General features: G+C 45.3%; 1 protein-coding gene across 6 annotated transcripts in view; it reads right to left on the minus strand.

Moving 5' to 3' along the window:
* HLCS (holocarboxylase synthetase) overlaps window positions 1–27,593 on the minus strand; it is a 261,748-nt gene that overhangs the window by 198,653 nt on the left and 35,502 nt on the right. For 4 of the 6 annotated variants that reach the window (XM_017894636.1, XM_017894630.1, XM_017894632.1 and 1 more), the window contains exons 3-4: window positions 4,224–4,386; window positions 1,845–2,788 (exon numbers count right to left, since the gene is read on the minus strand). In XM_017894636.1, the coding sequence (XP_017750125.1) occupies window positions 1,845–2,788; window positions 4,224–4,275 (996 nt within the window). In that variant the 5' untranslated portion in view covers window positions 4,276–4,386. Of the gene's footprint in view, window positions 1–1,844; window positions 2,789–4,223; window positions 4,387–22,511; window positions 22,542–27,593 lie in introns of those variants that run through there. The other 2 variants (XM_017894633.1, XM_017894635.1) reach the window with 2 other exon arrangements.

Here is a 27,593-nt window from a genome sequence, read left to right on the forward strand (position 1 = left end):
ATTTCCTCTCTTTCTTTATTATTATGAATGGCAAAGGCATCAAATCTGTAGCTTACTTGGCTGGGACACCAGTGCCTAGGGTGCAGCTGTGTTCTGCCCTTGAAATACTTTACCTCCTCTTATTGGGTTACATCATTACTAGATTTATTACAAAAGTGAAGACTATGAAATTGAACAGGGAAAGAGGAAACTAACCAGCCTGTGATAATATTTATTTTTTGATCTCAGTAAGGTATCACAGAGACACAGGCCTGTGGAGAAAACTGTGACCCTGTCACACAGAAGACTGGAAGTCATTTAAAATCAAAAATGACATTCTAATCCTCTGAATCTGATTTGTGAAGCTGCATCATATTGCCTTTTTTTCCTAGGGCAATACACTGCAGTATCAAATTTTATGATAGTAATGGGGTCAATTTAAATGGTGCAGCAAGCAGATTTGCTATGTAACTCAGAGAAATGAATCACAACAGTGCCAGATCAATTTTCTAGTACAAGTCTGTGCTCAGGGGTGGTAAAATTCACTCTTCAAAACTGAAATATGGCTCTAGGAAGTTGGGTTTTTAAGTGGATTTTCTGAGAATATGCAGTTACTATAGTTACCATATTTGCAGAGAAAAAGATAAGAGGAACATTTATTACGCCTCCAAATGCTAATTCATGTGGTCTGCAGCACTGCAGGAAACCTGCTTGGGTTGTATGCGTTCATCTGTCCTAATGTCTGAATTCCTTAATTTTAAGCATCTCTGCTTAAAATGTAGGTGCAGTAAAGAAACAAATATATACTCCCTGGAAAAAATGTTTGGTCAGAAAATTCAAGAAACTTAGCTTCCAGGAGAACTGGAAAAAGACAAGGCATTACAAAATGAAAACAAAACAAAAAAGAAACAATTCTCTAACTCAGTAAAAAGATCCCTATAATAAAACAAAATCAATTACACTTATCTTGGGAACTCTCCTGGACAAAATATCTACATCTGCTTAATTTCTCCTTAGAGCATTAAATCCTTAAGGACAAGTGAACGTTCGTCTAACTCTAATGAAAACCTTTTCCCCTAAGGATTAAAAGATTTGGAGTCAATGATAAGGAATTCTGAAATAGTCCATCCGCTACCGTTTGCTTAAACAAACAAAAGCTAAAAGGAAAAGAAGATGGAATAAAAGGAAAAAAAAAAAAAGAGCCAAAGGATCTCCTAAGCAAGAAAACAAATTAGCATTTTCCTTTCATCCTCTTTCCACTTTTCCCCTACCTATGTATTAGTATGCCACAAATCTCAGTACCTTCAATATTCTCTTATTTCAAGTTTTTCTTCAGCACTTGGAAGAGTGACAAAACATAAGAAAGGAATTGGGACGCTGAAGATGTTTTTAACACAAACTACCTTGGCAATCAACTACAGTATTTCATCGCAGCGGTCACTGACGTCTAGAATCACTACCCTGATGGTTTCAACTTCCTACATTAAATAAAGGATCAATTATATTAACCAAGGAGTGCTCTAAGGCAAGAAAGCAGACCAATGTATTTGAGAAAGATCATTACTAGTAAAGAACAAAACAAGAATTTTCTGACTAAGCCTGAGTTAACCAGCAAGCTCATTTAACCCGGACACCTGTCTTGTTCCTCCCTCACAAGTCTTTTGGTTAATCAGGGTATTCAAGAAAGCCCTAAACTAAACTCAACTTTCTGCTCACTATCAGCAAAACTCCCAGGCAACAGTCAAAAACAGCACACAGCACACGAGCTCCTGAAACTTTTAAGCGTGTAGCTTTAAAAGACATATTCCCTCTCAAAGATACCCACAGATACCCAAAGATCACCAAATCCATGCTGCCCTGAGTACCTGGCAAAGAACAGCTTCTCCCCCGCGAGTTCCAAAAGGCACATGCACAATCATCCTGTCCTTGTCATCATTCTCCAGGTGGCCCTGGAGCCCGCCGGGGCTGAGCCGGACGGGGCCTTCCTGGTACCTGCAGCCACTGCTCAAGACGCTGAGCTTCACCTCGCTCTGATCAGCCTTGGAGAAAACCAGGTTCTGGACTGTCTTCCGCAGTGCATCCTTGCTTGTCACCTGAAAGCCACCAAAGGTGAAGGACGAAGACAGGCCCAACACCTTCCCTCCCTGAGAAAGATAGGCCATGAACTTCTGGTACAGGTCTTCAGGAATGGACTCCCTGGTAGCAATGACCAACAGCAGACAGTTGTCCATCCACGGGTCTCTGAGAGCACTGTCCTCCAGCAAGTGGTAGAGAACGTAACTGTCAATGTCCACACAGTCAGCCAGCACGGACCGGACCTCGTGGAACCGGCCGAGGGCTTCCTGGGAGTTGGAGCCCACATAGAGGAGGATGTTAGGTGCCTTTCCTGTGGGGTTGACTCTTCTCCCTTCTCTTGCAGGGGAGGTCTCATCAGCAACACTCTCCAAACTGCTGCTATAATCGTAGGGAAGGTCTGGAATGTTCTCGGCAGATGCAAACTTGACTGACTCAATGGTGCTGTTCTCAAGTTCCAGACACTCGTGGCAACTAGACAGATGGAGGTGATAATGCTCAATGGGGCCCCCTCCCCTGTCACTGTCCCCAGCAGGCTCACTCCCAGAGGCACTGCCTCTCCTTTGTTTGGGTTCTTCACCAAGAGCCTTTGGGTCATCTCTGCCAACGTGCTCCATACCGTCCTGCTCAGGCTTAATCTCAAGAGAAGGTTCAGGCTTCGGCTCTAGGATCTGGGCTTGCTTGTTTGAGGCCTGATCCTTAACTTCCTTCAGAGTGGAGTTCTGCAAGCGCACCGCTAAGGCACAAACAGGAGAGAGGGAGAGAATTAATCAACACTTCTTGTGTGACACGTAGCTCATCTGAAGAATCTCATGACCCTCTCTGCATTCTGGGACTTACATTCCAGGACAGCCACTGGCACGGCTCCCACCTGCATCCCCCCTCAATCCGGGGGCATCCTTTGGAAACACTAACTGTTCCTACCTAAAGACCCCAAGTGAAATCAGCAGTTTGCCCAACAGCTTTTACACCTATGGGAGAACCTAAGACCCTCTTACGGAATGGTGAGGAAAGTGAGATTCAGAGAGGTGCTTTTGCCTCCTTACTCACAGAGTCTATTTCTTGGGTGTTACTCTCCTTTACAATAATGAAACTGAGCAATAAAAAAGGACACATATCTAGAGTCCACCCCAGCACGCCCCAGTGAAATGTCACTCTCAGGACATGCCATAGGATCAATGGGAGAAGATTCTTCCCAGTATCTTGTCTCAGGACTGGAACATAAGTTGACAATCACTAATTCAAAAACATTTATCAAGCACTTGCTACGTGTCAGATATGGTAGTGGAGACATGTACGAGGTGATTCTGGATATTAAGGGATTTACATGAACTTCCAGAGCTGATAAGCGACATTTATTTGCCCATGAGATGAAAGAAGACATTCATAGACATAAAAAGCCTGCTTTTAAGTCTAATTAAGGAAGAACAGTTTGTGTTTCCTGAAAAACGATTTGTCCCAAAAAATTGTGATACATATATTTTCAGTAAAAAGCTGTTTGATTTAGAACTTCATAGTAACACTAGCTATGCTTCCCACTCAGTCAGAACTGTAGTCCAGACACTAGTTATACTGTATTAAACTATGTGGAATAAATATTATATGGGTTCTGAATTTGAATGCCACCTCATGAGCAATGCAGTCATGAAACATTCTTGTTTAAGAAATTTAATAAGCACTAAAAATGTACCCTGCAGCCCCCCAAAAAAATCTTGACACGTGCATGAATTGTATATTATTATAGTAAAATCAAACCTGTTGACTGAATTACACTGAAACTAAGCATAGCCCTCACGTCATACCAGTAAGAGTGCTCAACAGTCCTTAAGCTAATAACCTATAGTGTCCCACTATGATAAAAGCAGGGCCTCACTTTGTCACCCACATGGGAATGCAGTGGCATGATCATGGCTTACGGTAGCCTCAACCTCCCAACTCAAGTGATCCTCCCATCTCAGCCTCCCAAGAACCCGGGACCACAGGCATGCACCACCACACCCAGCTAATTTTTTGTTTGTTTGTTTGTTTGGAGACGGGTGTCTATGTTGCCCAGGCTGGTCTCAAGCTCCTGGGCTCCAAGCGATCCTCCTGCCTCGGCCTTCCAAAGTGCTGGGATTACAGGCATAAGCCACTATGCTTGGCCAATAAAAACATTTTCTAAAGTTACTTACACATAATCTTTTGGGGTACCAGTCCATTATCCATGTGGAGTCTATCTTCCATGAATGCCACCCCCAGCTTGCTGAAGTTGTCCACACTTGCTTCAGCAATTAGCCGATAAGGATCCCCAGGTCTGCAAGCTAATGGCAAACAACAGTCTGACCACTTGACAATCTGAGAAAAAGCAGGAGAGGGAGGCGATGGGAAAAGACAGGTTGAGATTTTTCTTCTCTAAAATAACCAGATACTTTATTTTTCTGTTGAGGCTCCTATCACTAAATTATAGTCATTAATAACAAATTACTGGATACTACATTTTATTAATATCAGAGTTGTTTTGAATCAAACATTCTCATCTCTACCTGACAACAGTGCTTACAAAACACTAAATATAACTCTCTCATTTAAAAGTAACTGAAGTCGGCCGGGCGCGGTGGCTCAAGCCTGTAATCCCAGCACTTTGGGAGGCCGAGACGGGCGGATCACGAGGTCAGGAGATCGAGACCATCCTGGCTAACACGGTGAAACCCCGTCTCTACTAAAAAAATTTAAAAAACTAGCCGGGCGAGGTGGCGGGCGCCTGTAGTCCCAGCTACTCGGGAGGCTGAGGCAGGAGAATGGCGTAAACCCGGGAGGCGGAGCTTGCAGTGAGCTGAGATCCGGCCACTGCACTCCAGCCTGGGAGACAGAGCGAGACTCTGTCTCATAAAAAAAAAAAAAAAAAAAAAAAAGTAACTGAAGTCTCCACCTTTTTAGGGAACTAAAAGATAAAGGGACATTCCCCACACACCAGAAAAGTATCATGCTGCCCTTTAAAAACAAAGAAGAGGAGAGAACAAGTCCACAATACCCAATTACTTTCAATGTAACCTGTGGACCCGCTTGTCTCAAAGTGTGGTCCGAGACCAAGTGCAACCGACCTCCCAAGGAGCACATCAGACCTTCAGAGTCCCAAGCACAACTCCCTCCCTGTCTGGTGCACTGGACTTTCTGGAGTTGAACTCCAGATATCAGAATCTTAAAACATGCTTCCCCTGTGGTTCCTGCACTCAAACTGTGAGAACAATCTGAAAAGACTCTCCAGACAGTTCCTCCCTGTAAGGAGGTTCAGGTTCCCACCACAAGGGGGACAGGGAGAAAGAGAGCAGGCAAAACACCCCGCTTAGCCTTCCAGTTCTTACTACAGAAGACTGTGACACTGGGGCCTGGAACACCCATACTCTCGCTGAGGGTTCCCATAGAGAAGAGTGCCTATGAGGTGAAGAGCCCGGCGCTGCAGTCGGGTCTGAGGCCGAGTCAAAGACAACTAATCATCGCTGTCTGTCCTCGGGCAAGCTTCTGACCCTCGCAGCGTCCTAATTTGTAAAACAAGAATACTCTACTAAAAATATAAAAATCAGCCAGGCGTGGTGTCACATGCCTGTAGTCCCAGCTACTCGGGGGCGGGGGGTGAGGTAGGAGAATTGCTTGAACCCAGGAGGCAGAGGTTGCAGTGAGCCAAGATTACGCCACTGCACTCCAGCATGGGTGACAGAGAGACTCCATCTCAAAAACTAAATAAATAAATAAATATAATTTAAAGGTTGGTAGCGTTCATGACATCAAAGGGTATATGTAATGCCCCCAGTAGAAAGCTTAGATGGACCGGAATAAAGTACTCAATTACCAACAGCTGCTTTTATTAGCGGTCACAAATGTGGCTTTAAAAGCAGCAGTGAGCAGCACAGTCTTTTTCTAAAGATGCCATGAATGATTCCTCTACTTCCTAAAGATACCTTCTCAGGGACACATTGCCCTGAATTTCATAATTATAGATAAATAATTTTTTATTCCATTTTTATTTATTTGTATTTATTTATTTTTTTAGATGAGTACTCGCTGTATCACCCAGGCTGGTTTTGAACTCCTGGCCTTGAGTAATTCTCTCGCCTCAGCCTCCCGAGTAGTTGGGACAACAGACTCGGGCCACCACACTTGGCTTGAATTCTATTTTATATACTGGTGGGATAGGATTTTAGAACTAACTCCTCCTAAAAACTATTTTTTAAATGCTGGATAAAATAAATGAATAAAGCATTACCTTAGAAGTCTGGAAGAACTGACTAGATAATAATGAACTTCCAAGTCAAGTGTTGGGATAAATCTTGAACCTACAGAGGAAAGGGGGATTCCCGCAAGACACACCACTTCTGCCCCCAGGGTCCTTGCTCATCCAAGCAACTTGGGTTTCAAAAGTCAACGTCCAACTGGCATAAGCATAGACATATAGTGATATGGTTTGGCTGGGTCCCCACCCAAATCTCATCTCCAACTGTAATCCCCATGTGTCAAGGGAGGGACCTGGTGGTGACAGGATCCTGGGGGCAGTTTCCCCCATGCTGTTCTCATGATAGTAAGTTCTCATGAGATCTGATACTTTTGAAGTGTTTGGACCAGGTGCGGTGGTTCATGCCTGTAATCCCAGCAGTTTGGGAGGCCGAGGTGGGTGAATCACCTGAGCTCAGGAGTTCATGACCAGCCTGGGCAACATGGTGAAACCCTGTCTCTACTAAAAATACAAAAATTAGCCGGGCGTGGTGGTGGGTGCCTATAATCCCAGCTATTCGGGAGGCTGAGGCAGGAGAATCACTTAAACCCGGGAGCTGGAGGTTGCAGTGAGCTGAGATCATGCCATTGCACTCCAGCCTGGGTGACAGAGGAAGACTCTGTCTCAATCAATCAATCAGTCAATCAATAAAGTGTTTGGTAGTTTCCTCTCTGTCTCTGTCTCTCACCTGCCACCATGTAAGACATACCTTGCTTCCCCCTTTGCCTTCCGCCATGATGGTAAGTTTCCTGAGGCTTCTCCCGCCATGAAGAACTTTGAGTCAATTAAACCTCTTTCCTTTATAAATTACTCAGTCTTGGGCAGTTCTTTCTAGCAGTGTGAAAATAGACTAACACATATAGACCAACAGAACAGAGCTGACAGTATAGAAATAAACACACATTCATGGACAACTGAATTTGGACAAGGATGCCAAGACAATTCAATAAGGAAATAATATGTCTTTCCAACCAATATTTCAACCATTATTATTACAACCAGATACTGACGTGTAAAAGAATGAAGATAGGCTGGGCGCGGTGGCTCACGCTTGTAATCCCAACACTTTGGGAGGCCGAGGCAGGTGGATCACCTGAGGTCAGGAGTTCGAGACCAGTATGACTCACATGGTGAAACCCCATTTCTACTAAAAATACAAAAATTGGCCAGGCGTGGTGTGCCACGCCTGTAATCCTAGCACTTTGGGAGGCCAAGGCAGGTGGATTGTCTGAGATCAGGAGCTCGAGACCAGCCTGGCCAACATAGTGAAACCCCGTCTCTACTAAAAAATACAAAAAATTAGCTGGGCGTGGTGGCAGGCACCTGTAATCCCAGCGACTCAGGAGGCTGAGGCAGGAGAACCGCTTGAACCTGGGAGGCAGAGGTTGCAGTGAGCCGAGATCGCACTACTACACTCCAGCCTGGGCAATGAGAGTGAAACCCTGTCTCAAAAAAAAAAAAATTTAGCTGGGCATGGTAGCAGGTGCCTGTAATCCCAGCTTCTTGGGAGGCTGAGGCTAGGAGAATTGCTTGAACCCAGGATGCAGAGGTTACAGTGAGCCAACACTCCAGCCTGGCACTCCAGCTTGGGCACTCCAGCCTGGGCACTCCAGCCTGGCGACAGAGCGAGACTTGTCTCAAAAAAAAACCTATTAAACTTTAAAAGACTCAGATTTGCATTAAACTGATACAGAAAAAGAAAAAACCACAGATAGGGAAGGGTCAAAGACCTATTTTAGAAAAAGGAGAAATGGGCCAGGCTGGGTGGCTCACGCCTGCAATCCCGCCTGGGAGGAAGAGGTTGCGGTGAGCTGAGATTGTGCCATTACACTCCAGCCTGGGCGACAGAGCAAGGCCCCGCCTCAAAAAAAAAAAAAAAAAAGAATGAAGATAAACCTCTTCCTCACACCATGCAGACCATGTGCAAAAATGAACTCAAGCTGGATCAAAGACCTCAATGTAAGAGCTAAAACTACAAAATTCAGAGAAGAAAACACAGGCATAAATTGTCATGACTTTTGATCAACCAATGGCTTCTGAGATAAGACATCAAAAGTACAAGCAACAAAAGAAGAAATAGATAAACTGGACTTCATCAAACATTTTTGGGCTTCAAAAGATATCAAGAAAATGCAAAGACAACACACACAAAAAAATAGGAGAAAGTACTGGCAAATCATATAAGAACTCCTACAACTCAACAATAAAAAGACAATCCAATTTAAAAATGGGCAAAGGATGTAAACAGTTATTTCTCCAAAGAAAATATACAAACGCCCAGCCAGGTGCAGTGGCTCACGTCTATAATCCCAAGCACTTTGGGAGGCCGAGGTGGGTGGATCACCAGGTTAGGAGATCAAGACCATCCTGGCTAACACAGAGAAACCCCATCTCTACTAAAAATACAAAAAAAAAAAAAAGATTAGCCAGGCGTGGTGGCGGGCACCTGTAGTCCCAGCTACTAGGGAGGCTGAGGCAGGAGAATGGCGCAAACCCCAGAGGCAGAGCTTGCAGTGAGCCAAGATCGCGCCACTGCACTCCAGCCTGGGCAACAGAGCAAGACTTCATCTCAAAATAAAAAAGAGGCCGGGCGCGGTGGCTCAAGCCTATAATCCCAGCACTTTGGGAGGCCGAGACGGGCGGATCACAAGGTCAGGAGATCGAGACCATCCTGGCTAACACGGTGAAACCCCGTCTCTACTAAAAAATACAAAAAACTAGCCGGGCGAGGTGGCGGGCGCCTGTAGTCCCAGCTACTCGGGAGGCTGAGGCAGGAGAATGGCGTGAACCCGGGAGGCGGAGCTTGCAGTGAGCTGAGATCCGGCCACTGCACTCCAGCCTGGGCGACAGAGCGAGACTCCGTCTCAAAAAAAAAAAAGAAAAGAAAATATACCAATGCCCAATAAGCACACGAAACGCTGCTCAACATCATCAGTCATTAAGGAAATGCATACAGAAACCAGAGTGAGATACAACAAAATACCCACTAGGATGGCTAGAATCAAAAAAGATACCGACGAGGACAAGGTAAACTGGAACTCTAATACATTGCTCATAGAAATGAAAGTGCTGGGCCGGGCGCGGTGCCTCAAGCCTGTAATCCCAGCACTTTGGGAGGCCGAGACGGGCGGATCACGAGGTCAGGAGATCGAGACCATCCTGGCTAACATGGTGAAACCCCGTCTCTACTAAAAAAAATACAAAAAAAAAAAAACTAGCCGGGCGAGGTGGTGGGCGCCTGTAGTCCCAGCTACTCGGGAGGCTGAGGCAGGAGAATGGCGTAAACCCGGGAGGCGGAGCTTGCAGTGAGCTGAGATCTGGCCACTGCACTCCAACCCGGGCGACAGAGCGAGACTCCATCTCCAAAAAAAAAAGAAAAGAAATGAAAGTGCAGCCGCTTTGGAAGAGTTTGGGAGTTCCTCAAATAGTTGAACATAGAGTTACCATATGATCTAGTAATTCTACTCCCCAGTATATACCTGAGACAACTGGACCTGAACACAAGAACACATCTAGATTAGGCTCAGAGGATCTTCCCAAAGGCAAGCCCCAGAGGCCTTCACAAAAGAAACAAACTATGTTCACTGAGAAACTGGAAGATCTGAACTTGCTCAATAAGAACGCATACCCAAACCCCAGCCTTTAGAAAGATATGGTCTCCAAAATGGAAATACATCCAGACGTACTGCAGGTTTGGCTCAAAAACCTTGGAGCAAAACTCAAGAAAGCCAAATGCAAGCATATCTGGCAAAAACAAGAAGCTCAATAACAGCAAATATCTGAAAATGAGGCTGGGTGCGGTGGCTCACTCCTGTAATCCCAGCACTTTGTGGGGCTGAGGCAGAAGGATCAGGAATTCAGGACCAACCTGGGCAACATGGCAAAACCCTGTCTCTATGAAAAACTACAAAAAATAGCCAGGTGTGGTGATAGGCACCTGTAGTTCCCGCTACTCGGGAGGCTTAGATGTGAGGATCACTTAAGCCTGGGAAGTTGAAGCTGCAGTGAGCTGTGATCATGCCACTACACTCCAGCCTGGGCAACAGAGTAAGGCCCTGTCTAAAAAAAAAAAAAAAACAAAAAAAAACTGAGGGTAGAGTCAAGACCAATCCTTCTCAGGGAAATATGGACACACTACCCACATCCCCAAATGAGGCCCATCCTACAGTTTACACAGATCATCAGGCACCCTCATTCCAACTCCACTTAGGCCCCAGGGGTAGGGACCCTATAGACCACTCCAGTGGCCCCAAAATAGTTCATTTTGGCTGCTACCAAGATCTGAACATATACTGCTTCTAGACACTTCAGAATCCGAAGTTCATTCTCCAAGCTTCCATTTTAATTCTTTTGGTTCCTCATCTCTACAAAATAGAGACATCAGACACAAAAGGTCACATATTGTAATGGTTTATGATGATTCTCATACAAGAGAATACTTTTCAGCAGTAAGAAACAAATGTGAGATATATACAACATGGATGTATTTCAAAAACATTATGTTGAGTGGAAGAAAAAGACGCCAAAGGATACATGCTGTATAATTCCATTTCTATGAATTCCTAGAACAGGAGAAACTAATTTACCATGTCAAAAAGATGAGAGGCCCAAGTAGAAAGAATTGAATAGAAAGAGGTGCAAGACAAATGTATTGGGGTGATGGTAATGTTTCATGTCTTAATTACCCAGGCAGTTACCTAGATGTATAAATTCATCAAAACACATACAACTGTGCATCTAAAATCTGTGCATTTTATTTTATATAAATTATACCTCAACTAAAATTTAATATACAACAAAACTAGTAAGGACAGTTTCTTTCTTTTTTTTCCTGCTTCTTTGTTTTGATTCTGGTTTTTGGTTTTTTGATTGTTGTTGTTGTTCCATTTGTTCAGCTAATAAGATTTAGTCAGCATCAAGAAGTGGACAGGTGGCTTATGTTTTTACATCCTGTTTTTTGGTCACCTCCCTCCATCATCATACTTTAATGACCTCGTCAAGCTCCCTTCATTCATTTTGGCTCTCCCCAAGACGTTCTTCACATAGTCACCAGGGTAATGTCATTATTCCTTTAAAAATGTTGCACTATTCCTTGGCCTGACGCGGTGGCTCTTGCCTGTAATCCCAGCACTTTGGGAGGCCGAGGCGGATGGATCACGACGAGGTCAGGAGATTGAGACCATCCTGGTTAACGGTGAAACCACATCTCTACTAAAAATACAAAAAATTAGCCAGGTGTGGTGACAGGCGCCTGTAGTCCCAACTACTCAGAAGGCTGAGGCAGGAGAATGGCATGAATCCGGGAGGCAGAGCTTGCAGTGAACCGAGATCGCACTACTGCACTCCAGCCTGGGCGACAGAGCTAGACTCCATCTCAAAAAAAAAAATGTTGCACTAGTCCTCTGCTTAAAATCCTTTAGTGAATAAGTTTTGAAGATCTACTGTACGTCATGGTGACTACAGGTTTTGTGAGGTTTTTTTGTCTCAAAGAAAAAACCACATCATATGTTGTACCCCATAAATATATACAACTAAAAAATACTTTCATGGCCATTTTTCATCATTCAGGAAAAAAAATATGCCCACACAAAAAGCTTGTATGCAAATGTTCACAGCAGTATTATTCACAATAGCCAAAAGGTAGGAACAATCCAAATGCCAATCAATAGATGAATGGATATATAAAATGTGTATATCCATACAACGGACCATTATTCAACCATAAAAAAGGAATGAACTACTGATATATGTTACAACACGGATGAATCTTGAATACATTAAGTGAAAAAAGCCAACAACCAAAGGTCACATATTTTATGAGGCTATTTACGTGAAGTATCTAAAATAGGCAAATCTAGAGTCAGAAAGTAGATTCGCAGTTGCCAGGAGCTGAGGTGTTGGGGAGCAGACAGTGAATGCTGACAGGTGTGTGGTTTCTTTCTGGTGTGCTGAAAATGTTCTAGAATTAGATAACGCCGATGATTGCACAACTTTGTGAACATACTAAAAACTACAGAATTGCTTTTCAAGGGTGAATTTCATGATATGTGAATTACATCTCAATTTTTTAAAACAAAAAGAAAAGGGTCCAGGCAGTTTGTCTGTCTCTACACTCTTCGGCACAGCTTAGTCAGTAAATGGACTCTAGAGTCCAACTTCCCAAACTTCAATCCTGGCTCCTCCGGTTAAGGGCGTGTGACCTGAGCAAGCTACTCAAATTCCCCATGCTTCAATGTCCTGTCTGTAAGGTAGAGACAAGAGCACCTACCTTGGAAGGTTACTGGGAGCACTAAGTGCCTGGGCCACAAGGGGCGCTCTTATGGTTCCAAAATACAGAGTCCTTTAGAGCAAGTAACCTCATGAGAAACCACATCATCCCTAGTGGGCAAAAACCGATCTTGGCAGGGAGTGGGGAGGTAGAAAAAATCTTAAGACATTACAACAGTTTGTGGCCCTCCAAGGCTCAACCCTACACCACAACCTTTTTTTTTTTTTTTTTTTTTTGAGACAGTCTCACTTTATCACCCCAGCTGGAGTGGTGCAATCATGGCTCATTGCAGCCTCGACTTCCTGGGCTCCAGCAATCCTCCCACCTCAGCCTCCCGAGTAGCTGGGACAAGAGGCATGCACCACCATGATCAGCTAATTTTTGTATTTTTTGTAGAGCCGGGATTTCGCTATGTTGCCCAGGCTGGTCTCAAACTCCTGAGCTCAAGCGATCCTCCTGCCTCAATCTCCCAAAGTGCTGGGATTACAGGTGTGAGCCACCGTGTCTGGCCCCCCACAATGAAATCTTAATCCTTAGTAGCTCATTTCCCTTCTTAAAGTGAACTTGAATCTAATTATTCTCCTTGGAAAAACAATCATGAAAAAAAAAAATACCTGAGAAACATGGCCTTGGAGGGAAAAATAATAAACACAGACCTTTATGGCCAACTCACTAAACTGTGTAGAATATTTGGACAAAGAGAAACTCCAGAATTTTCATTTAGCTCTACTTGTAGCTTTCCCTCCACTTTACTACCTACTTCTCCCACCTTCTCCTCCCGGACACACAGCCAAGGGAAGCAGAATTCACCTGGCGGGTCAGGCCCACCCAGCATTTCAGCAGAATTCTACATTTCAGAAATGACATCTTTGATTCAGGACAGAGTCCGTTGATTTCAGCTTTGGGAATGGGGGAAAGGATGTCAGTTCAGGAAGATGAGAAGATAAACTAACACTGTAGCAGGGCAGACTTTTGGGATGAGGGTGCATGGAAAACATGGAAAAGAACAGGGCAACCTCCTGCAGGAAACTAAAGGCATCATTGTCCTCAGAGCAATCAGAGGAGGAGGAGAACCGCTCAGCCAATGGAGACTCAACCCGGAATTTAGCTGTAAAAGCATTGATTTAGTCCCCTGCGGTAGCAGGCACTGGCAATGTAAAAGGAGCCAATAATGAAATTCCCACACGCCTCTAAGGAGGAATGAGGCAGGAGATAAACAAAAGAAGAGGAAGGACCGGAAGAGGCCAAAGAACAATACATCCACACATCCCGGATCAAGTTTCTCCACTCTGCCAACTGTTTCCTCAACTAAGTGCATTTCCTTTTTCTAGGAGCGTGGTCCATGAGCCACGGACCATACAAATGCCTTCAAGCAGCGCTGGGTGCTCCCATCAAAGCAGAGCCGCACTGTCACTGATACGTCGCCCAGGGTGTTTGCCTTTCAGTGGATAAAGGCAAACAGGCCACTTCAAATTTGCACTTCGAGATGGAAACAAAGGCATGGAAAAGAAAAGGGAAGTCAAGCAAAAGGCTTACTCCCAAAGATCAAAGCTAAGGAAGCCCTGGCTGTCCATAAACAAAGGAATTTCCTCTTATAATAGCAGCCAGCAGAAATCTGTTAAGTAACTAAAGCTCTTGACTTGATGTTACAATGTATGGCAGCCCGCAAGGCATATCTTCTCTGCTCCATTTAAAACTCACGTCCAGGCTGCGCCCGGTGGCTCACGCCTGTAATCCCAGCACTCTGGGAGGCCGAGGCAGGCGGATCACAAGGTCAGGAGATTGAGACCATCCTGGCTAACACAGTGAAACCCCATCTCTACTGAAAAACACAAAAAATTAGCTGGGCGCGCTACTCGGGAGGCTGAGGCTGGAGAATGGCGTGAACCCGGGAGGTGGAACTTGCAAAACCGAGATCGCGCCACTGCACTCCAGCACTCTGGCCTGGGCAATAGAGCAAGACTCCGTCTCAAAAAACAAACAAACAAACAAACAAAAAAAACTCACATCCAAGAAGCAGCCTGGGAGTGACAGACCCCAGGTTAAACTAGCACAGGTGGCCCTGCCCAACAGGGGGCGTTGGCAGGCAGCGGCTCTGCAGCCAGTGTCAGGAACAGAAATCTCAACCCACTGGTACGCAGAGTCAGATCACGGATGCTGCTAATTTTTCTGACTCTTGTTTCTCCTCTTACAAATCATCTTAATTCAATGTGAAATTGTTAAAAAGTTCTAGTAACAAATTGGATGGAGGAGGGCTGGACACGCAGAGGAAGAGAATTTGAAAATACAGGGCTGGGCGCAGTGGCTCACACCCATAATCCCAGCACTTTGGGAGGCCGAGATGGGTGGATCACAAGGTCAGGAGTCTGAAACCAGCCTGGCTGGCATGGTGAAACCCTGTCTCTACTAAAAATACAAAAATCAGCCGGGCATGGTGGTACACATCTGTAGTCCCAGCTACTCAGGAGGCTGAGGCAGGAGAATCACTTGAACCCCGGAGGCGGAGGTCGTGGTGAGCCGAGACCCCGCACCACTGCACTCCAGCCTGGGTGACAGAGCAAGACTTCATCTCAAAAAAAAAAAAAAAAAAAAAAAGAAAATACAAGACTAAAGAGAAGAGGTTATTTTTAACTTCTGGCTATCCTTGCTGTCTTTTGTGTTTGGAAACAGAGAGGATAAAGGAGAGCTACAAAATTGACTTTCACTTGATATTATGCAAAAAGACAGGCCAGGTGCAGTGGATAATGCCTGTCATCCCAGCACTTTGGGAGGCCAAGGCAGGAAGGATCACTTAAGCTCAGGAGTTCAAGACCAGCCTGGGCAACAAGGCAAAACCCCATCTCTACTAAAGACAAAAGACTAGCTGGGTGTGGTGGCACGCACCTGTATTCCCCGCTACTTGGGAGGTTTAGGTGGGAGGATGGATTGAGCCCAGGAAGTAAAGGCTGCAGTGAGCCTTGATCATGCCACTGCACTCCAGCCTGGATGACGGAATAAGACCCTGTCTCAAAAAAAAAAAAAAAAAAAAGACAACATGCCCTATGGCACTTTGAAGAGAAGGGTATTGGAAAATCAAGTAACAGTGTAAGAGTTATCACAAAGTCACAGCAAGCAGGAGCTGAAATGGTCAACTGACCCAGGTGGAGCTGAAAAGAGGAACTGCGAAACCATGACTGGCCAGATGCTCAGGGAAAAGGCGGGTCTCACTGTTTAAATATTCTGAATAAGTGAGAAAACAATACAAATATTGTGAGAATAAATACCCTTGTTGCCACACAGAAGAGTGTTATTATTGTGTTCTGTAGATGTCCGATACACTGCCGAGGCCCACGAAGGTGTGCTGCATTTACATCCACAGTTACTTCCCACCTCATCCCTCCATTCCACTGATGTAAGCTGAGGAAGAAGAGGAGTTTTAAGAGGTATCCCAAGTGGTTTAGTTATCCACTGATGTGTAACAAACCACTGCAAAATTCAGTGGCTTAAAACTAATCATTTATTTTGCTCACGAATCTCAATTTGGACAGGACTGGGCAGGAACAGCTTAACTCTGCTCCATGTGGCATCAGGTAGAGTGACTCAACAAGGGCTGGATGACCTACTTTCAAGATGCCTCTGTCTCTGAGCTGGAGCTGCCTGTCAGCTGGAAGCTCGACCAGGGCTGTCCACAAAGAGCCACGTCCTTCTCCTTCATGTGGATCTCGCCACAGGGCAGCTTGAGCTTCCTCACAGTATAGGAGCTGGACTCCCAGATGGCATGTTCCAAGAGCCCAGAAGGAGGCTCCAAGGTTTCTTATGATCTAGCCTGAGAATTCTCAGAATGTCACTTCCATCATATCCCAGTGGACACACAAATAACTAAGGTCAGTTCAGATTCAAGGGAGGGGGAAGTGACTCCACCTCTCAATAGGAGGAAAGAATTTGCAGCTATCTTCAATGCACTGCAACAAGTTTCTGCCAGCAATTAGTCTTCCCCTTCTGCATGAGAATGACATGTCCCTAAATGGGCATGCTCCTTTGGCCCAAGACCCTGCACAACAGAGATGTAGAGAGCAGAGAGCTCAAAACAGAGTCACAGCTGGAAAGAGCAGCAGCGAACCTGCTGAGCATACGAGTAACATACCCAAGAAACTAGGATTCACGGTTAGAAGCCGCTGGGATTCTAAGCTTATCTGTTACTCCAGCAATCTGATTAACACAATGTGTGAAACTGTATTCCTGACAACAGCCCTCTAAGTCCTTCCTGCTACATTCCCCATCTCCACAAGTGACCCACCACCCAACCACAGGCCATCACCTCCTAACCAATATGGCCATCTGTCTCTATCTCAGTGTTCCTACTCCCAACACTCACCAAGCCCATTATCTTTTCCCACATTGGCCTACAATCTGTTCCAGGTTTGCTCCCCTCCCATCCCTTCTGCAATCTGCCTGAATTGTGACCTTCCTAAAGCACAAATCTGATCATTCTGCTTTAAAAAAAAAAAAAAAAAAAAAACTTTAGGTTTTAGCCTACTGTCCTTGGGATCAAGTCCAAACTCCTGGTTAACACATATAAGCCTTGTTTGATTTGTGTATTATGTCCATTTGCCATCCAATTTGTGAGTATATTCAATTCTGCTACATAGAAAACAAGAAAAACAAATAGCATGGATGAAACTCATAGTGAGTCAAAAGCTTGTAAGACACGCTCAAGACAGACAAAATAAGTGGAACATACATGTGTTGAACATAGATAAAAAGGACAAAACCAAAGAGTATTAGTCCTAGGCAGAAAGTCAAGGGAGAATCAATCTTTTTTTTTTTTTAGAGAGAGAGACAGGGTCTCACAGCTGTGTCACCCAGCCTAGAGTTCAATAGTGCAATCAGGGCTCACTGCAGTCTCAACCTCCTGGGCTCAAGCAATCCTCCCACCTCAGCCTCCCAAGTAGATGGGATCAAAGGCATACGTTATCATGCCTGGCTACTTTTTTTTTTTTTTATTTCTTATGGAGACAGCATCTTGCTGTGCTGCCCAGGCTGACCAGGGCCAATCTTATCAAATCTTAAATATCAGTAAGACACAAACTATGCCACTTGACAGTTATGTCATCCTTAATTTGGCCACCCATTTTGACCCCCTTTTTTTTTATTTTTTTATTTTTTTATTTTATTTTATTTTATTTTTTGAGACGGAGTCTGGCTCTGTCATCCAGGCTGGAGTGCAGTGGCCAGATCTCAGCTCACTGCAAGCTCCGCCTCCCGGGTTCACGCCATTCTCCTGCCTCAGCCTCCCGAGCAGCTGGGACTACAGGTGCCCACCACCACGCCCGGCTAGTTTTTTGTATTTTTTAGTAGAGACGGGGTTTCACCGTGTTAGCCAGGATGGTCTCGATCTCCTGACCTCGTGATCCACCCGTCTCGGCCTCCCAAAGTGCTGGGATTACAGGCTTGAGCCACCGTGCCCGGCCAGACCCCATTTATATACTGTCTAGAAACACAGATTAAAAAACACACACAGCATCTCAGCAGGTCTCTGGTAAGCCACAGCTATTGCAGATAAATATATCCAAGTCTCTCTAACAAAGCAACTGTGTGCTGACTACAGGCACCTTCCACCTTCTGGGCCCTTGTGTAACTTCAGCTCTAGTCCTTGTACTGACACCACTGGCAGGGAAGGCTGATGCAGCAGACGGAGACAGGACTCCATGTATGAACATCACATGGCCCAGGATTCAGACTGTGCTCCTTCCATTCCATAGGCACCCGATCCTAAGTGTTAACCGATCCCAGATCTCTCCCTGTTTCTTGCTGCATGTTTTGAATTGATGTAATAAACAACGTGATTCAAGCATCTTAACTCAGCCTATGAGCCTCTCTATTCTGTGACTGCTGGAATAGCCTGCTTGGCCGTGTTCTTGGACGCTACCACCGCATCAAGGTAATTTCCCACACAACATTCCACCCCCTGCTTTCCCCTCCGGTCTTATCTAGGGCCATTCCCCAACTCAGGTGAATGCAGACTCCAAATGTACTGAGCTGTGTGCAGTGGCCAGGTGCAAATGCTTTCTGTACATCTGTACATGCTGTTCTACCTGGGAAGGCCTTTCCTCCTTTCACCTGATTCCTATTTTCACCTTAAACCTCAGACATCACCTGCCTTGGAAAGTCCTTCCTGACCTCACCCAATCTAGGTAGGTCCCCCGAGAATCCCTATCCATGCCTTCTACAGTACTTAACATGGTGACCTTTAATTGTTCATTTACTTAGTTCTCTGCTCCCCCACACTGTGAGTTCCTGACAAACAGGGAATGTCATCTCTGAATGAATCTTTCCTCTCCACGTGACTCATGCCTCCAGCCCTACCTAGCACACAATCTGGCATATAACAGGCAATCAATAAACCTTCAATGAATGCCTTGATCGAGTACAAGGAACATAAGCAAATTTCCTGTGGAAAAAAAGAATTGTATTAAGTTCTTTGGCTCAACAATTCTTACTAAATGTGATTGCTAATGCAAGTGCAGAAAATACTGAAAACAGCTGAATCTGCCATCGCTTCTTGGTATTACTGCATCAAGCAAAATAAGTGAAACATAGATGTTCAATAAATATGTTCATGAATGAATAAGCGAAAATATGAATATGTGAATGCTACATTTTTTAAAACTGAATTTCAAGATCCATTTATCTGTTGTTAGGAATCTACAGAATGACCACAGATCAAAGCCATTTGAAACATCCAAAATTTAAAAAGATATTTTAAATATCTTTAAGAATTGTATAGTCTTAAAAATGTGAAAAAATATAAGATCCCATCAAATTCAAATGTCGTTCTTACATAATATTTTTTTTTTGTTTTTTTTTGTTTTTTTTTTGAGACGGAGTCTCGCTCTGTCGCCCAGGCTGAAGGGCAGTGGCCGGATCTCAGCTCACTGCAAGCTCCGCCTCCCGGGTTTACGCCATTCTCCTGTCTCAGCCTCCCGAGTAGCTGGGACTACAGGCGCCCGCCACCTCGCCCGGCTAGCTTTTTTGTATTTTTTAGTAGAGACGGGGTTTCACCGTGTTAGCCAGGATGGTCTCGATCTCCTGACCTCGTGATTCGCCCGTCTCGGCCTCCCAAAGTGCTGGGATTACAGGCTTGAGCCACCACGCCCGGCCACATAATATATTTTTATATTTAATATCTTAGGACCCTGTAAAATTCAAATGGGGCTGTGACGTTAGGTGAAACATACATGCACAGATTCATAAAAGCCCCCCAAAATGCAAAATCCCATCAAGCAATCAACCCGAAGGGGAACTGTTGACTTGGTTAGAAGACAGTGAGCTATGAGATCAATCCCTTTTTAAGTTTTGAATCCTAATTTATAAAATGGAGCTCAGGGTAACAGCCAGAGTGGTCAACATGAATGGCTCTGGACGTCTCTAGCCCCTGGTTGCAAGACCCACTGATGTCTCTGATCATAAGTGAAATTATCTAACTGGACTGTGGCAATCCTCCTCATTGGGAAGGCATTATTCTACCCTAGAAAATTAAGAATTAAGTAACCACGGCTGGGCACAGTGGCTCACGCCTGTAATCCCAGCACTTTGGGAGGCCAAAGCGGGCAGATCATGAGGTCAGGAGATCAAGACCATCCTGACCAACATGGTGAAACTCCGTCTCTACTAAAAATACAAAAATTAGCTGGTTGTGGTGGTGTGTGCCTGTAATTCCAGCTACTCGGGAGGCTGAGGCAGGAGACTGGCTTGAACCAGGAAGTCAGAGGTTGCAGTGAGCCAAGATTGCGCCACTGCTCTCCACCCTGGCGACAGAGAGAGACTCCATCTAAAAAGAAAAAGAAAAAAGAAAAAAGAAAAAAAAAGAACTAAGTAACTACCATTCAGCAAAGTCTTAATTAAATCTTCCTTGGAAAGTCAGTTAACTGAGATAGCTGTGGCAGAGATGCTAATTATCTCCCAAAATCTAGCCTTTCTTTCTCCTTTACAGGAACAGAACTCCTGGTTTCTGCTGAATCCATGACTGTCCAGCTAGGGAATGCATTTCTCAGCCTACCCTACACCTAAGTGACCAAGGGAGCTATGTGACTAAGTTCTGGACAATGGAATGGGAGCAGAAGTCACCATGTGAAATTTCTGGATCACAAATGTATTTTTTTAATTTATTAATTTTTTAAGAGATGAGGTTTTACTCTAGTACAGTGGCAATCAAAGCTCACAGCAACCTCAAACTTCTGGTCTCAAGTGATCCTCCCACCCCAGCCTCTTAAGTAGCTGGGACCACAGGCAGGAGCCACCACGCCCAGATAGATTTCAGTTTTAAAGAGGAAACTGGTTGTCTTCCAACCTGCTCTCTTCCCCCATTCTGAAGGCTAGAATGTGGATGAAGCTGATGGTGGTGGAGTAGCAGGGGAGCCAGACTCTAGCAAGAGAGAACCACTACCTAGGATAGAGGAGGGAAGATGGGAGAAAGAACCAAGGAAGAAGATGAGGAAAATAATGGGTCCCTGGATGGACTTCCAAAGCAAAACCACTGCCCAGAGAGAGAAATTTAACTTCTAGCTTGTTTGAGCCCCTGTAGCTCTGGGTCCCATTGTTATACAGCTTAGCCTGTATCCTATATAATATAGTAACTATGTTCCTTAAGATGCTGTATATCTTTTAGCCCCATAAAGACATATAATTAACAATTTAGGAAATTAAAAGCACAGCAGTCATATTTTATGTTAAAAAGCAACCTGTACATATTTGAAATCTTGCTAAATTTATATATATTAGAATATATAAGAAAACTTCAAGCTTACCATATTTGTAAATTTTGTACAGTCATACACCACATAATGTCTCGCCCAACAATGGACCACATATATGATGGCTGTCCGATAAGATTGCAACGAAGGTAAAAAAATTCCTATGGTCTAATGACATTGTAGCACAGCACAGTACTCACGTATTTCTGGTGATGCTGGTGTACACAAACCTAGTAGGCTGCTGGTCATATAAAAGTATAGCACAGACAAGGCCGGGCACGGTGGCTCATACCTGTAATCCCAGCACCTTGGGAGGCCGAGGCAGGTAGTAGATCCCTTGAGGTCAAGAGATTGAGACCATCCTAACCAACCTGGTGACACCCCGCCTAATACAAAAATTAGCTGGGTATGGTGGCGCGTGCCTGCAGTCCCAGCTACTAGGGAGGCTGAGGCAGGAGAATTGCTTGAACCCAGGAGGCAGAGGTTGCAGTGAGCTGAGATCACACCACTGCACTCCAGCCTGGCAACAAAGCAAGATTCCATCTCTAAAATAAAATAAAATAAAATAAAATAAAATAAAATAAAATGTATAACACAGACAATTACGTACAGTACACAGTACCTGATAATAAACAACTGTTACTGGTTTATGTGTTTTCTATTATTTTAAAGTGGACTCCTTCTACTTATTTAAAAAAAAAAAAACGGCTGGCTGTGGTGGCTCATGCCTGTAATCCCCAGCACTTTGGGAGGCCGAGGCAGGTGGATCACTTGAGGTCAGGGCTTTGAGACCAGTCTGGCCAACATGTGAAACCTCATCTCTGCTAAAAATACAAAAATTAGCCAGGTGCGGTGGCAGGCACCTGTAATCCCAGCTACTTGGGAGGCTGAGGCAGAATTGCTAATTCTGGGGGCCAGAGGTTGCAGTGAGCCAAGATCACACTTGAACTCTAGCCTGGACAACAGAGTGAGATATTGTCTCAAAAAAAACAACAACAAAACAGTAACAGCCTGAGGCAGGTCCTTCAGGAACTACTGGGGGGAAGGCACTGTTATCATAGGAGTTCACCATTCCATGCACGTTACTGCCCATGAAGACCTTCTAGGAGGACACGTGTGCAGTTAAAGTCAGTGATACTGACGATCCTGATCCTGGGTAGCCTAGGCTAATGTGTGTGTTTGTGTGTTCGTTTTTAACAAAAAAAAAGTTTACCAAGTAAGAAACAGGCTGGGCTTGGTGACTCACGTCTATAATCCCAGTGCTTGGGGGATGCTGAGGTGGGAGCACTGCTTGAAGCCAGGAGTTGGAGATCAGCCTAGGAAACATAGCAATTTGTATGTTCACAAATTTGTAGAGATAAATAAATAAAAATAAGAATAAAATTTTAAAAACAAAATTTTTTTAAAATACAAAATCTTAGAAAAAAGCTTTTAGAATAAGGATATAAAATATTTTTTACAGCTGTACAATGTGTTTGTGTTTTAAGCTGTGTTATTACAAAAGAATCAAAAATGTTAAACAATCAAGTTTATAAAGTAAAAATGTGATAGTAAGCTAAGATTAATTTATCAAAGAAGAAGGCTGTTATAAATTCAGTGTAGCCGCCGGGCGCGGTGGCTCAAGCCTGTAATCCCAGCACTTTGGGAGGCCGAGACGGGCGGATCACGAGGTCAGGAGATCGAGACCATCCTGGCTAACACGGTGAAACCCCGTCTCTACTAAAAAATGCAAAAAACTAGCCGGGCGAGATGGCGGGCGCCTGTAGTCCCAGCTACTCGGGAGGCTGAGACAGGAGAATGGCGTGAACCTGGGAGGCGGAGCTTGCAGTGAGCGGAGATGGCGCCACTGCACTCCAGCCCGGGCGACAGAGCGAGACTCCGTCTCAAAAAAAAATAAATAAAAATAAATTCAGTGTAGCCTAAGTATACAGTGTTTTTTAAGTCTAAAGTAGTGACTGTTGTGTCCTACACTTTCACATTCACACGCTACTCACAAACGGACTTCCTGAGCCACTTTCAGTCCTGTAAGCTCCATTCATGGCAAGTGCCCTAGACAGGTGTACTGTTATCTTTTATACTGTATCTTTACTGTGCCTTTTCTATGTTTAGATACACAAATACTTACCACTGTGTTACAGCTGTGTACAGTATCCAGTGCAGTAACATGCTGTACAGGTTTACAGCTTAGGAGCAATAGGCTACCCCATAAATCCCAGGTGTGAAGTAGGTTACAGCATCTAGATTTGTGTAAGTACACTCTATGATGTTTGCATGATGAAATCACCTGAGGATGCATTTCTCACAACGTGTATCTGTTGTGAAGCAACACATAACTATAATGTATAAGGGTTATGTAAGTGTTCAAAAACATGGTGTCTGTTAATCCAGACAACTTAAAAATCTAAAAAGAAACTGGGAGGAGGGGAGGGACCCATGAGGAAGGAGTAGGAGCAAGTAGATGGACCCAGGGGGTGGGGAGGCACTTGTAGTTCTAGCGGTGAGTTCATGGGCATTTATTATATTATTTCAAATCCACAGGTGAATGAGAGCCATGCATAAACCAATGATGAGAGTACATTTGGAACAAGGAGTATGGTTAACCCAATTCTATGCACCTAGAGTCCTAAAATGAAATGAAATCTTTTAAGACATTTGAGTTTGTAGGCCGGGTGCGGTGGCTCAAGCCTGTAATCCCAGCACTTTGGGAGGCCGAGGCGAGCGGATCACGAGGTCAGGAGATCGAGACTATCCTGGCTAACAAGGTGAAAATCCGTCTCTACTAAACATACAAAAAAAAATTAGCCGGGCGAGGTGGCGGGCACCTGTAGTCCCAGCTACTTGGGAGGATGAGGCAAGAGAATGGCATGAACCCAGGAGGCAGGGCTTGTAGTGAGCTGAGATCGTGCCACTGCACTCTAGCCTGGGCAACAGAGCAAGACTCCCTCTCATAAATAAATGAATAAATAAATGTCCAAGGAGCTGGAAGTGGTGGCTCAAGGCTGTAATCCCAGCACTGGGAGGCCAAGGCGGGTGGATCACCTGAGGTCAGGAGTTCAAGACCACCCTGGCCAACATGGTAAAACCCCATCTCTACTAAAAATACAAAAAATTAGCCAGGCGTGGTGGTAGGTGCCTGTAATTCCAGTTACTTGGGAAGCTGACGCAGGAGAATCGCTTGAACCCAGGAGGCAGAGGTTGCAGTGAGCCAAGATTGCACCACTGCAGTCCAGCCTGGGAAACAGAGCCAGACTTCGTCTCAAAAAAAAAGGCCAAGGAATTGGTTACTGATAGAATCTGGAAGTTTGTGCCCTCTAAATCTCATGCTGAAATGTAATCCCCAATGGTTGAGGTGGGGCCTAGTGGGAAGTGCTTGTGTCATGGGAGCAGATCCCTCATGAATAGTGTGGTGCTGTCCTCCCCACAGTGAGTGAGTTCTCACAAGACCTGATTGTTTAAAAGTGTGTGGCACCTCCCCCAGCTCAGTTCACTCTCACCACCTTCCCCAGCTCAGTTCACTCTCATTCCCATTCTTGCCACGTGATACACCTGCACCTCTGTCGCTTTCTGCCATGACTATAAGTTCCTCAAGGCCCTCACCAGAAGCACATGCTGGCACCACACTTCCTGTATGGCTTGGAGACTCCTCTTCTTTATAAATTATCCAGCTCCAGGTACTTCTTTATAGCAATGCAAGAACCGTCTAATAGTTACCACATGACAAGGACTCTTCGTAGTTCAAAAAGAAAAGCCAAATATCAGCAATTTCACATGATTTGACTTACTTGATTATTTAATTTATATTTTCAATAAATTGAAAATCGTTTTTAAAATAAAAATGAAGTTTATGAATCGTCTTTTCTGCATATGAAAATCAGCCCTGTGTTGGCCAGGCACCGTGGCTCACACCTGTAATCCCAGCATTTTGGGAGGCCGAGGTGGGTGGATCATGAGGTCAGGAAATCAAGACCATCCTGACTAACATAGTGAAACCCCATCTCTACTAAAAATATAAAAAATTAGCCAGGCGTGGTGGTGGGTGCCTCTAGTCCCAGCTACTCAGGAGGCTGAGGCAGGAGAATGGCGTGAACCTGGAAGGCAGAGTTTACAGTGAGCCGAGATCACGCCTCTGCACTTCCGTCTGGGTGACGGAGCAAGACTTCGTCTCAAAAAAAAAAAAAGAAAGAAAGAAAATTAGCCCCAAGTTCACCAAAACCGTCACATCAACAGCTGGTCTCCTACCAAACATAAGAGACAGAAGTACTGTTTGATTGGACCCAGGTTAATAAAAGCTTTATTTATTTTGAAATCTCAATGATCTAGATCTCTTTAAAACCATTAATTCGTTCCTCTAGTTACTAGAAAGGGCAGAGGCATTGGTTAAAATCTTATCTCTCATTTAGCAGCTGGTTAAAACCTTGTCTAGGCCAGTAATCCTAGCACTTTGGGAAGCCGAGGAAGGCAGATTGCCTGAGCTCAGGAGTTTGAGACCAGCCTGAGCAACACGGTGAAACCCGGTCTCTGCTAAAATACAAACAATTAGCCGGGCGTGGCAGCATGCGCCTATAGTCCCAGCTACTTGAGAGGGTGAGGCAGGAGAATTGCTTGAACCCGGAAGGTGGAGGTTGCAGTGAGCTGAGATCGCACCACTGCACTCCAGCCTGGGCGACACAGCGAGACTCCATCTCCAAAAAAAAAAAAAGAAAGAAAGAAAAGAAAGAAAACCTTGTCTATCACTTAGCAATGATATTCCTATCACTTTAGGAATGTCATTTAATCTTATAACCTAAGTTTTCTTATCTTCAAAATGGCAATAATAATAATAAAACTTTGTAAAGCCGTAAGTATTAGTGATGGCGGCAGCAGCCAGTCTGGAGCAGGGCAGGCGTGGCCAGGGATACGCGCTCTGTGGAACCAAGTGAAGCTGGGAGCAGGCAGGAGCCCTTCCCGGTTCTGAGTTGGTGGGGCGGGAGCCCAGCCGCAGCTGCGGACCTGGGCATCCCTGTGCTCTCAGGGGCCCTAGAAGCCCTCTTCCCCACAGGCTTTTAAGTGCCTGATTCCGCTGCCTGGCCTCTCCCTGCTCCCTGTGCCCGCTCTGATTCTGGAGCAAAATTGAAGCTGAGCCTGGGCGCTATCCCATCCCGGCCAGGTGAGTGCCGCTCAGGATGGCGCTGACACACCAGCCCCCTGCCACCTCAGCCCCCTCTAGACTTTGGGAGCCACTCTGGACTAATCCTCTTGACTACGAGGATGGGAGGGAGGCCGAGGAGGAGCTGAGGACGGCTGGTTGCAGGCCTGCAGGCACCCCTCAGCACAAACAGCCTGGGCGCCTTGGACGACATGACTGACAGCAGAAGGCAGACAGGCTGATAGGTAGAAAGGGTCGGGTCCCTGGCGATGCCCCACCTTCAAGCCAAGACCAGCCCAAAACCTTGGGGACCTGGCTGTTAGTTCCGGGTGAAGCCTGTGGCCCAGAGTGAGAACGGATGGTGCTTTTTCTGGCCTGCCCATGGCTGCCCATGGACCAATGAGCACACACTTCCTCCCTTCTGAGCCCATGAAAACCTCAGGCCCAACCAGATTCACACAGACACTGGGACTACCAGCTGCAGAAAGGAGATACCCATTTCAGGTCTTCTGAGAGCTGTTCTGCCACTCAATGAAGCTCCTCTCTGCCTTGCTCACCCTCCAGTTGCTCACCCTCTGCATACCTCATTCTTCCTGGATGCAGGACAATAACTCAGGACCCACCGAATGGCAGTACTAAAAGCTGTAAGACAAACCAGGGCTGAAACATGTCCCCGTGCCGACTACATTGCAGGCAACAAGAAGGAGAGAAGAACTGTGGCCCTTCGAGAAGCCAAGATCTAGGGGCTCCCCAAGCCAAGGCTATAAACACCCTCTTTGGGGCTCTGCGGTTCCCAGCATCTCCATGCTTCCAGGTGCCACCATGTTCCCCTTGTCCAGACACAGGTGCCCTCAGTGAAAGCCTCATTCAGTACACCTGGTCCAGCCCCCGTCTTGCATGGAGCCACCCACCCCCAGACCCCGCACTTGCTCACACACACACGCCTTGCCACTCTGCACCTGGCTTGCCCCTGGTAGGTGTGCGATCTGAGCTGGTAGTGAAAGAACACAAACACATCACAGCCTTGAGCACATCACATCCCCCCATATGCCTCCACTTCCTGAGCCCGACACAAACACATCACAGCCTTGAGCAATGCCTCCACTTCCTGAGCCCGACACAAACACATTCCTCCGTATATTTCAAAGAAAACAACACCTGGAGAACCTC

This window comes from Rhinopithecus bieti, unplaced genomic scaffold, assembly GCF_001698545.2.
Source record: "Rhinopithecus bieti isolate Rb0 unplaced genomic scaffold, ASM169854v2 scaffold_25394, whole genome shotgun sequence".
In the NCBI taxonomy this organism is placed as follows: domain Eukaryota; kingdom Metazoa; phylum Chordata; class Mammalia; order Primates; family Cercopithecidae; genus Rhinopithecus; species Rhinopithecus bieti.